This window comes from Chiloscyllium plagiosum, unplaced genomic scaffold (genome assembly GCF_037043375.1).
Source record: "Chiloscyllium plagiosum isolate Xiang-an unplaced genomic scaffold, Cpla_swu_hap1 HiC_scaffold_12, whole genome shotgun sequence".
Classification (NCBI taxonomy): Eukaryota; Metazoa; Chordata; class Chondrichthyes; order Orectolobiformes; family Hemiscylliidae; genus Chiloscyllium; species Chiloscyllium plagiosum.
Genome location: NW_028270150.1, coordinates 56,183,466 through 56,195,528, shown reverse-complemented (window position 1 = coordinate 56,195,528; position 12,063 = coordinate 56,183,466). Strand labels below are relative to the sequence as shown.

General features: G+C 40.9%; 1 protein-coding gene across 1 annotated transcript in view; it reads left to right on the top strand.

Annotated features, from left to right (window-relative positions):
* Nucleotides 1-7,215: 7,215 nt before the first annotated feature.
* otc (ornithine transcarbamylase) overlaps nucleotides 7,216-12,063 on the top strand; it is a 75,346-nt gene continuing 70,498 nt past the window's right edge. Inside the window, exon 1 of the mRNA XM_043700831.2 lies at nucleotides 7,216-7,428. Coding sequence (XP_043556766.2) covers nucleotides 7,355-7,428 — 74 coding nt within the window. The 5' untranslated portion in view covers nucleotides 7,216-7,354. The remainder of the gene's footprint in view (nucleotides 7,429-12,063) is intronic.

The window sequence follows — 12,063 nt, the reverse complement described above, 5'->3', positions numbered from 1 at the left end:
GAGGTCACACCCGGGATCGCAGCTGCCAATTTTGCCACCTCTCCAAAACCCTGCGAGTGTCTGTTTTGTTTTGTGGTTTCTGTTGAGAGGGTAGCAACTGGAAAGGCTGAACTCAGAGAATCAGTAATTAAGTGCTGAGATAAGGGAAACGTACAGCAGGTTGCTGGAACAAACGCAGAGTGCAGCCCCCATGGACAAAGCAAGTGTTGACTTTTCACAGTACGACTTTTTCAGAACTGGAAGTAGATGCAGCTCTGATAGCGAGTTTTAGCAAATACTTTATTCAATACTTTAGCAATACCTTTATAAGACTTTGCTTAGGCCACACTTACAGTATTGCATTCAATTCTAATTGCCACATTAGAGGAAGGATATGGAGGTGTTGGAGAGGGCGCGGAAGAGGTTTACCAGGATGCTGCCTGCATTAAAGGGTAGGAGCTAGAAGGAGACGCGAGCAAAACTCTCATTCTTTTCTCTGGAGCAGCGAAAGCTGAGGGGAGACTTGATAGAAGTCTACAAAATTATGAGATGCATAAAAGGGATTGACAGTCAGAATCTTTCCGGCTTTTGCCCGAAACATCGATTTTCCAGCTTCTCGGATGCTGCCTGACCTGCTGTGCTTTTCCAGCCCCATTCTAATCTAGACTCTGATTTCCAACATCTGCACTGCTCACTTTCGCCTAGTCAGAATCTTTTTCCCAGAGTTGAAATGTCTAATATGGATGGGCATGTATTTAAGGTGAGGGGTGAATTTTTTTACACAGAGATTGTTAAGAATCTGGAACTCACCGGGGGTGGTGGTGGTGGAGGGAAATACGATAGAGGTGTTCAAAGGTCTTTCAGATAAGCACATGATTGTGCAAGGAATTGAGGAATATGGACCAAGGGGATGCAGATAGATTAATTTAATTTGGTGTCATGTTTGGCACAACATCGTGGGCTAAAAAGCCCATTCCTGTGCTTTACAGTTCTGTGTTCAATGCTAGGAGGGAGATAGAAAGCATTGAGGATGTACAAGCTGAAAGTTTAAAAGGGGAATCCCGCCATCAGAGAGGACAGAAGTTCTTCAAGGTGGTCCAAACTAGAAGAGAAGTAGCAATGATTTAAACTTGAATAAAAGCAAAATACTGCAGATGCTGAGTTCTGAAGAAACTCGAAGCATTCACTCTGTTTCACTGTCCACAGGTGATGCCAGACCTACTGAATTTCTCAAACAGGCTCTGTGTTTAGGTGGTTGGAAGTAGCTTAAGTCTGACAAGATTCATATAAATTCAATTTTGTTTGCTCCATATATTGTTACAAATGACTAACATTATAATTCCTGCAATTTAAATGTGCAACTTTTAGCTAGGAAGTTAAAATGATAAGTGGGAAGTGGGAAAAAACTTGACTTGAGAAGATATACCATTCGCAGGATAGTCTGTGTTTACACAGATGTCCAAGACGAAAATGTGTAGACAATTGTCTATTTTTCCCAAGTTTCTTAGTAGAGATGAGCGATCTATAGTTAATTCAATAAATACTTTGGATAATTTACGCAATTCCCTCATCAAATAAGCAAAACAAATCCCTTTGCAACAAGCAGATTTCTTGGGGGAATCAGCAAGTCTAGACAGAGGGTCATTAACTCCACAATGGATGTAAATCATTCATGTGAGTCCCAGAACCGATATATTTTGTGTTGAAGGTAAATGTGAATTGATATAACTACTTATCATAAATCCCATAAAGATTTGTGGATTTACACTTAGCCTTAGTTGGCATTCTGAGTGGGGAGTTTTCTGTGGGATTTTTTTCAAGAAGGTGCTTGTTGTTGGAACAAAAAGTAACCAAACTGTTGAGTTCAGAAGGAAGAAGGAACACATTTACGAAGCGGTGTGGAGCAGTAGAATGATACATTAGAAACCACCAGTGTCTCAGATTGTTGTACAGGAATTGTGAATGAAGTTCAAGGCATACTCGAATTGGAAAATGACAGACATTGAAAGGCTATAGAGTCATAGAGATGTACAGCACAGAAAAAAATCCTTCGGTGCAACCCATCCATGCCGACCAGATATCCCAACCCAATCTAGTCCCACCTGCCAGCACCCGGCCCATATTCCCCCACATCCTTCCCATTCATATACCCATCCTGATGCCTTTTAAATATTGCAATTGTACTAGTCTCCACCACTTCCTCTCACAGCTCACCTCTCACCACTTCCTCTCACGCGTACCACCTTCTGTGTGAAAAAGTTGTCCCATAGATCTCTGATACCTTTCCCCTCTCACCCTAAACCTATGCCCTCTAGTTCTGGACTCCCCCACCCCAGGGAAAAGACCTTGTCTATTTATCTTATCCATGCCCCTCATGATTTTATAAACCTCTATAAGGTCACCCCTCAGCCTCTGTCGCTCCATGGAAAACAGCCCCAACCTATTCAGCCTCTCCCTATAGCTCAAACCTTCCAAACCCGGCAACATCCTTGTAAGTCTTTTCTGAACCCTTTCAAGTTTCACAACATATTTCCAATAGGAAGGAGACCAGAATTGCACGCAATATTCCAACAATGGCCTAACCAATGTCCTGTACAGCTGCACCATGACCTCCCAACTCCTGTACTCAACACTCTGACCAATAAAGGAAAGCATACCAACCACCTTCTTCACTATCATATCTACTTGTGACTCCACTTTCAAGCAGCTATGAACCTGCACTCAAAGGTCTCTTTGTTCAGCAACACTCCCTAGGACCTTACCATTAAGTGTATAAGTCCTGCTAAGATTTGCTTTCCCAAATGCAACACCTCACATTTATCTAAATTAAACTCCATCTGCCACTTCTCAGCCCATTGGACCATCTGATCAAGATCCTATCGTGAAAAATGTTTAGAATTTGTCCCTAAGAAAGTGTATAAACTTCAAGAATGTGATAAGTAACCAAAGACTTTCTGGAGGAAATCCACATGGATTGTGACTGTGTTTTATTATGTTTTTCCATGTAGATATAATTCCCTAAGACAGTGTTTGCTAAATAGTCTTTGTTTTGCTTGATTCTTGAATAATAAAATTCTTTTTTTTTAAATATAACAGTGAAATCTCATGGTTTCATGACTTCAGTAAATCATTGGGCATTTGAATTTGTCTTTAACTGTTAATGGTTCTGACAAACTTCATAACAATATAAATGGTTTGGATATAAACTCAAAGTGAATGGTGTGTACATAAAATAAAAATATACAGTTAAGTTAGTTCTTTAGAAGACAAAAATATTCACAGTACAGTATATTCACCACCGAGGAGCAATCAGAGAAGAAAGAGTGAAAAGGACAAAGATGAAATAAAGTATTCAGTTGGACTACAATTGTAGCTGGTGAAACATTTTTTGAACAGCTAAATCCATTTCACAAAATCTCACCTTTAACCCCTTTCACTAATTACCATTTCTTTTCATTGAATTAACAATCCACCTTACGTGTGAACTTTCAAGATATTCCAACTCGACAACAATACCCAGGATACATAGATGACCCCCTTTCAAGTATTGGATCCAGCTTTAGTCCATCCTTCTCAGGAAGTGACATAGGGAATCTCCAGATAAGGGCAACGTGAATGACCCTATTCTACAAATTTAACAGTAAAGATATTTGATACTTCATCGGATATACTGAGAATAAAAGAGAATCGGATCCAATCAGTTAGCTATTTGAACATATGGGAATTATAGTCAGCATTAATGGAATCCAGTAAAGCTGAGGTGAGGGGGTATGCAATGGGGTATTTCCTGTTGAAAGTGACGTACAAATGTGCTTACTCTGATCATCTGAAATTTAGCAGATCTGCAGCCTGCTGCACCCATAATAACCTTTAACTACACACCTTTACTGCAGGCCAGATTTCAAACATCTCTGAAACTTGAAGACAGCCATCATTTTTAAAGGAGTGGTGCAGTATTTAAAGAAAAGACTGAAGGATCCTATCCTAGCTGACCTACATAAAAAAAGGAAACTCTTTTCAGTGTTTCTGCCTTGCAAGTCTCACAAATTCCCTCCATGCCTTTCCACTCTGTGAAAAGATTTTCATATACTAACTGATCCTATACATTCTTCATTTGCTCACATTGATCTTCCAACCAACCATTTCTGGTGAAGGGCTTATGCCTGAAACATTGACTCTCCTGCTCCTCGGATGCTTTCTGCCCCTGCTGTGCTTTTCCAGCGTCAGACTTTTCAACTCCAACCAGATATGCATGGTATTCCATTGTGTTATCTGTTGGGAGCTTAGAAGACCCAAATAGGGAACTCTTATGCCAACATTCTCCCTTGATCCTTTAGGAAGCTGACATAGTGTTATACAATGCAAATGTGCAACAAGCTTTTCAATACACTTATAAGCTCAAAAGTAATCTGCAGCATGGATAAGCACATCTTCACTGATTAATGGAGTGCAACTATACTCTCCACATCTCCGCTCCACTACTTTTAGAAATAGCTCCTCAATTTCTGGCTGCACTTAAGTCACACACTCCAGATTTTTAGCTACCTGATGTGGCTGGTGGAGTGGGAAACCTGGTGGACCTAATCATGTGTGCACAATCTTGAGACTGATACAAGTGGTTGAAGTGAATAGTGGAGTTATGTATAACAGAAAGCTTTATAAGTTCACCACCACCTTCGCGAGGGCAATTAGAGATAAATAACAAATGCTGGCCTATTCATCAACTTTCAAATCCCATGTAAGAATAACAAAAAATATGGGGGAGGGGGATAGATGGTTAGAATAACAGATTTAGATGAAAAAGGTGAGAGGAAGTTTGTGTGAAGCATAAACTCCAGTATGACTTATTTGGGCTGACTGGCCTGCTTCTCTACCATATATCCTATACATATTAAACAGGTAGAAGTAACGTGCTGTTAAGAGGACCATCAATTTCACAGATAGGCCCTTGCCCTTGAGAGTGGAAATGTGGTGCACACTGATATCCCAGAGGAACTGGACTGCAAATCACAATAACACTTTCCCCAGTTTTAATTTACTGACACAAGTTGGACATTTTAGTGATGGTCCTTTTAAAATGGTGTGCAATTGTTTATTGCATTCTGATTGATTCAATGGGATGACCAATATCACCAAACAAAGCAGTTTAGAAATACAGACTATTAACAGGAAGGCAGCAAGATTTTGTAGTACTGCCTTGGAGAACCTAGTGCAGGTAGGGGACAGAAGGACCTTCTTTCCCTCTCCAAATACAGCATTAACATGCATTTGAATTGAGGTTTGAGATTGGGCTCCTGTGAATTTCCGCCTTAGTAACATATGTGAAAAACCAACTTGAATGCAAGCAAATGTGCAGGGCAGTTCATTTGTTATATTCTAACAATTATTTATCTATCGCCCCAGTAATAAAGTTACCCAATTAATAGAAAGAACTACTAATTAAGATTTCAGCATTTTTAATTGGATTTAAACAACAAAATCTGATACTGGAGACATATATATTTTTAGGATTGATAACACCTATCCGTAGGATTTCAATGTGCAGAATTTTGTTTTACATGCAGATCATAGTGCACTGCTGTTTACTGAGTAAAGGACAGAACACGTGATAAAGGAGCATGTCTTTCAGTGAATACAGAATTGATACATGATGAGCTGGACTTTGCAGGGAGATCGATAAGAAAACTGTCCTTGTTGACAATCAATGCATGTAGCAACATGTAGCTGAAATTCAAAAACTGGTGTCAATGATTTGCTGTTTCTCTGCATGTTGTGTTGTTTAGTCCCTACAAATGACAATCTAGAAATCACTGAACTTACAACAACTTCCCCATTAAACTGTAATTTCGCTGTTAATGATTCTGGAAAAGACATGCATTTTTAATGGACTATCACCAAGTTTTAATGCCATTCCAAGTCAAATAACCCCTATAGTCTGGAAAATTAATTTCCTATTTGTAAATTGTTTTCCATGATTTTCAGTAATTTCTAACATAATAAGAAATATCTAAAGTTTTTTGGTGATATTTTAGCTTCTTCCATGTATATCTTAATTTTTATTTAACTCTGTAAAATATATAGTAAGTGAAGGGTAATCAGTGAATTAGGGATATGGTTAGCTTAATCAGCCAGGATTTCTCACTTGAATCAATACTGTTTTGCTAATGTGATGTATTTCTTAAATTAATGTTGAATCAAAGAAAAACTCTGTAAATCCTATCATATCTAACACAACAGTAGAGGTGGATAATCAAATAACAGTTGCAGGATGATGCTGCGTTAACATCTCAAGCAGCATTATAAGGCAAGGCTGAATAGGCTAGGGCTGTTGTCCCTGGTGCTTCGGAGGCTGAGGGGTGATCTTTTAAAATCATGAGAGGCATGAATAGAGTAAATGGACAAGGCCTTTTTCCTGGGCTGGACACGTCCAGAGGGCATAGGTTTAAGGTGAGAAGGGAAAGATTTAAAAGGGACCTAAGGGGCAACTTTTTCAAGCAGAGGGTGGTCAGTGTATGGAATGACCTGCCAGAGGAACTGCTGGAGGCTGGTCAAATTACAGCATTTCAAAAGCACCTGTGTATACGAATAGGAAGGGTTTAGAGTGACATGGGCCATGTACTGGCAAATGGGACCAAATTAAATTAGGATAACTTGTTGGCATAGGCAAGTTGGACTGAAGGTCTATTTCTATGCTGTACGTCTCTATGACTCTATAAGTCCAGTAAGGGGGAAGGACAAAGTTTGTTTCAGCCATAAGTATGTAGTGGATAACCCTTCTAAACTCAGATTGTACCACATTCAGGTTTTGATGAAGTTGTTATTCTGATAAAACATGCATGATAATTTGAAAGAATTCTAAAGAACTCAGAACCCAAACCAAAATATACTCTCACTGTTAGTCTCACTCTCACAAAAGTAAAACATTGTAGAAGCTGGAAGCACTGCCTGCAATTGTGGACAGTGCAGTCAAGAAAATATTGCAGATTTAATTTGGGGTAAGTGAAAGGTTGAGAATTTTTCCAGCATTTACTATTTTGGTCAGATTATATTATGCAAATAGTTCATGAATGTGGAAATACCTTTTAATCAGCTCTGACCCTGTGTGGGGCATGTTCCAAGTGGACAGAGGTCTGTAGGCTCTTCGGAGAAGTTGCTTGCAGACCAAGTAGATTTAACCTCGCCTCTTGCAGCTTCTCGCCCAGTGCCACTTGGGGCGCCACTGACGTCAGGCTGGCGTTTTCATTGCATCAGCTTGTAGATTCGTGAAAGATTAAAGCTCAGCTCAGATATAGGTGCAGAAGGAATTCTCACTGACAGCACTTGCAGTTGTAACATTGCTTGGCTGCTGCTTAGTGCATGACTCAAACCCACTACGATGAGCTTCACTTTAAGGAACCTTCTGGGGCGTTCGATTTCTCTGAGCAACAAGTGTTCTGTGCGCTCATTCCGGTGAGTTTATTTTAATCCAAGTCTGAAAGGAGAAGGAGCGCAGGAGCATGTAGTAGGAATGGCGGATTGGGGGATCATGTCAGAACTCGCACCCTGTTCTCTTATTACACCCAATTTGAAACGTGTCTGTGCGCTGCTCTACTTAATAAGCAAAATTTTATCCAGCCTGTTCTGTGTTTGTGAGTTCTTTTCATATCGCGGTGATTGTAATCAAATCTGCTTCATGGGCATTGATAGGGACAGGAGTTTGTACAGGCTGCAGAGTCTCGGTCAGTAACAACTTCGGCATGGGAATGTGGATGCCGCAGCACAACAAGCCAGCAGTATCCAGTTACAAATCTCTATCCTCGTTTCATTAAAGTAGCCGCAACTTTTAAATTAAACTGTAAAATATCGTTACACTTTCTGCAAAAGTTTATTAAAGGACAACAGTCTGGTTTAAAAACCTTGAGAGAAATTTCATTTGACCCAAAACAGAAACAATATTACGGTACATCTTATATGCAACAGAAATTCCGACTGATCATGATTTTTCGTGGTCAGGACAGTTTGGGGATGAAAGTGGTCGCCAGTAAAATGCAGCGCAATAATGTAACAAAGTGTTTTATAAATAGTATCCAAATCATCCTGCTGAGACATTCCTCTGGAACAGGTGGGACTTGTACCGTAGCCTTCTGGCTCTGAGGTAGAGACACTTTCTTGTTCACCTTGAGCCATTTCATACTGTTGCCTAAGACTCTTTTCAGGCCCTCCTACCCCCATGGGGACCGTATGGTTGCAGTTTGATTGGAGTATATCCTGTCAACCAGCGAGAAACTGGTTTTAATAAAGAAATATATAATAAAAAGTGCCAAAACAAATCAAGGAATTTGAAGAGCAAGTTCTGTTGATATTAGACAAAGTTTCTGCATTCTTTAATAATGGTTTATAAATAGTACATTGGAAGTCCTCACCCTCGCCAAAGTTTTTGTTCCCCAAATTGCAATATCTTAATGAACATGGTTAGTTCATTAAGGAGGCTCTTGAAAGCTGAGGATGGAACTTTCCACTCCCTTGTATGGCATGGGCAAAGACAAGAAGTCTATGACTGCAAATGTAGGAAAGCCTGGTTAAAAATAGGGGGAACAAGTCAGAATCTCAAAATTGAGGGAAAAAGAAATCCAATATTCCCCTGCAAGTTGAAACAGAGTTCTGAACCTTGCTGATGAACAGCAATGTCATTATTTCCATGCATTTGCATGTCATTGTTGGCCCCACTCACCTACTTCTAAGTAGCATCCAATTGCTGTTCTGCTTCTCTGGGAAACCAGGCAGCACGAATCGCTGAGATAAGAAACAAAGCAGTTTCTTGGAAGATGCCACTCATTGCTTGCTTCTCCAGGCCTTTGCCCAATTTGGTCTTCACCACAGCTTCCTCGTACACTCCATGGACACAGTCCTTCCTCACGTATCACCAACCTCACCCCATCATCAAGACTGCTTTCGAGGAATCACTCAATCACTTCAATGTTTCAGCCCTCTACCTTGGAAATCAGCGACACCTATCTCTTGTGTGCTGCTGCAAGGTCACTTTACACATAGAAAGAATATGCATCTGTACAGGATATCTTATGGCTCTTAGCTTCGTTTCTGAGCACTCACATTACATGCTTACTTGGAGACTGCCAGCTTCTGTGGCTTGCATTGCTTTTGAGCACATGGGAGAGGCAGCACCTTGTCATGGTTTGAAGGACTGAACAGATAAGGGGGTATACGTATTGCTGTTTGGCACCATGCTACATCAGTGTTGCACCTTTAATATGTGCCAGCAGTTTATGTGGCAAACAGACTGCATGTTTCAGCCAAATGGTCATGTGTGAAAGTCAGAGGGGAGCAGTCCTTAGTGGGTTCACCAGGACTGCAGTTAGTCGGGTATCACCACTACAGTAGGCCAATGGACTCATCCAATTTTAGTCCAGAGTCCTGGCCACATTCAGCCAGGTGCTTGATCCTACCAGAGTTCAGGATTTGTGTCTTTGCAGTGCAGGATTCAGGCCACGGTTCAGTCCTGCTGGACAAGTGCAACTAATCCAGGGATTACATGTACATCATGTGCATTGGACAAATCAGTCCTGCAGTGCGACAAAGGGAGGGATATGTTAACTGTAGTTGGAAATGATTGTGCAGAGGAAAGGTACTCCTACTGGGTGAGCTCAGAGGGCAGGAAGGGTTGTAGTTTGGGAGGATGAGGTGGGTAAGAGCTATTCAGTGGAAGTGATACAAAAATGAGAGTTGCAGTCCATGACCCTTAATGAGATGAGTGTAGAGTGACAGAGTTACAGTGAGTGGTGGCTCTGAGAGAAGATAATGCAGAGCAGAATATCGTTAACTTTCCTCCTGCACTGCTGTGCATTGAGATTCACCTGGGACATGGCACCGACCTGGCCCAGGCTGGCAGTGTCTAGTAGCACAGTCTCCTTTTTTTTAGATTAGATTACTTACAGTGTGGAAACAGGCCCTTTGGCCCAACAAGTCCACACCGACCCTCCGAAAAGCAACCCACCCAGACTCATTCCCCTACCACTACGGGCAATTTAGCATGGCCAATTCACCTGACCTGCACATTTTTGGAATGTTGGAGGAAACCGGAGCACCCAGAGGAAAACCACGCAGACACGGGGGGAATGTGCAAACTCCACACAGACTCCACACAGACAGATGCCTGAGGCAGGAATTGAACCCAGGTCTCTGGCGCTGTGAGGCAGCAGTGCTAACCACTGTGCCACCCAACAAGTCATAGAACACGTCTCTTTTCAATCATCTGATCTACTAGCCCCTCGGGGTCCCTCAGTAAATTGAGGAGCTCACTTGCAATTCTAGTCCATTTCCTTAAGGATAATTGTGCAGGACCAGAGTATGAAGGGCACCTCCCAGCTCGCAATGGTTGAAGTGCTGTGGAACTAGGATTTAAATATGGTGCCAACGACATGTACATTGCCCCCACTGCTGGGACTTTGCGATGTTCCCTTGAAGCTGCAAATGTGTGCAGCCGCTCCAATATTTTATGCATAGCAATTGGCATCGGCACACTGAACACAGCACTGACTTTCATTTCGGGAAGTTGCTGCTGCCTCCGGGCAACGGAGGCTCACACAGCCAGGAAGAAAATTAAAGGAAACACTGGGGTGGGAACCACAGCCTCCTTACTGCACAATTCCATGAGACATGCATCAAAGAGGCAGTTAACTAATGAGGAGTGGAAGATAGTGTGAGAAAAGCTGCTATAGGACAAGGCAAACTGGATGACCTGAATTTCAATTGGGAAAAACTTTGTCAAATCAAAAGGGAAAATTCAGTCCAAAATTTTCAAAATAAAGAAACTTATATGTCAGCATGCTGTAGAAGTTTGTAAAAATTTAGAAACATTCTATTGTTTATCAATGAAACAATTAAATGGTTCAGTCTGGTTTCTTGAAGTCATTCACAGGTATTTACAATCTATTTACTCATAGGTGGAGAGACGATTTTAATAAAGATGTTTATTCTTTGTAATCACCCATCTTAAGCTATATTAATAAAACTTCAGAAGGTGCCCCTATTAAATCAGTCAGTGAAAATTTCCTAATGATAAAGCAATTCTATGCTATTACGCTGTCAATTTTGCTGGAAAATTTTATATTTGATTATACATGAGGGTTCAGGTGCAAACTTAAATTACAACTTTATCATGGGAAAACAATGCATTTCAAATATCATTTGCACCCAGATTACACAAAACAGAAACTCTATATTCCCCTTTCTAAAATTATTTTTCATTGTGCCCAGTTTCTAATGGATATGAGTTGACAGCACAACGTTTGCTGAAATCATACTGAAGCCTAGTGCTTGGAAAATTATGTGGGGGTTGTATGTGTTTGGGAGACAGGTTGAAGGTGCTCCCAGTGATGCTTGGGCACCAGGGCTGAATTGTGTCGGGGTACAAACTTTATATGATCCTGTGAGTTCTCAGTACTGTCACAAATGGAAAGAATTAAATTTTCACTTAACCTTGACATCAAAAATGTTAGCAAATAACTTTCCACTTTCCACTACTGGCAGCAGAATTCCAAATTTGCATTGTTCAATAACTGGTTTTATGAGATAACATTCACAACCTAATTTACCATTAGACGACAACAAAAAGCAAATGCTAAATGTGGAAATGACTCTCAAACCCCTGATAGGACCATGGGTTGGATTCTTGGTTTAAGATGTTGTCACTCAAGGGAAATATAGATCGCGTAAGCATCCTTCAAACCGCTCTTCATCAGGATGTCTGTCTGAAGGCTGGTCCTCAGTGATAACTCACTAAACCGTGGCAATAGGTAAGGCTTGGAGGCAGAGCACCAGTTGATCTCAGCCAGAAAAAAGATTGAAGCCCATGTACTGTTGACACTAATCAGTTCTACATCCACGACAGCTCCTTCTAGAGTACAGGAAGGCATGGTTAGTGGAGTGGGAGGGAGAATGGTAAACAATAATCAATTTATTTTGATTTCCTGCAATATGTAAATTGTGCCTTAGCAGCCTTTTTTTTAAGGCATATAAAAATAATGGGCTAAATTTTATGGAGGATATGGGTGGGGAGGGGTGATTCTTCACTGCTGACTGGAGAGC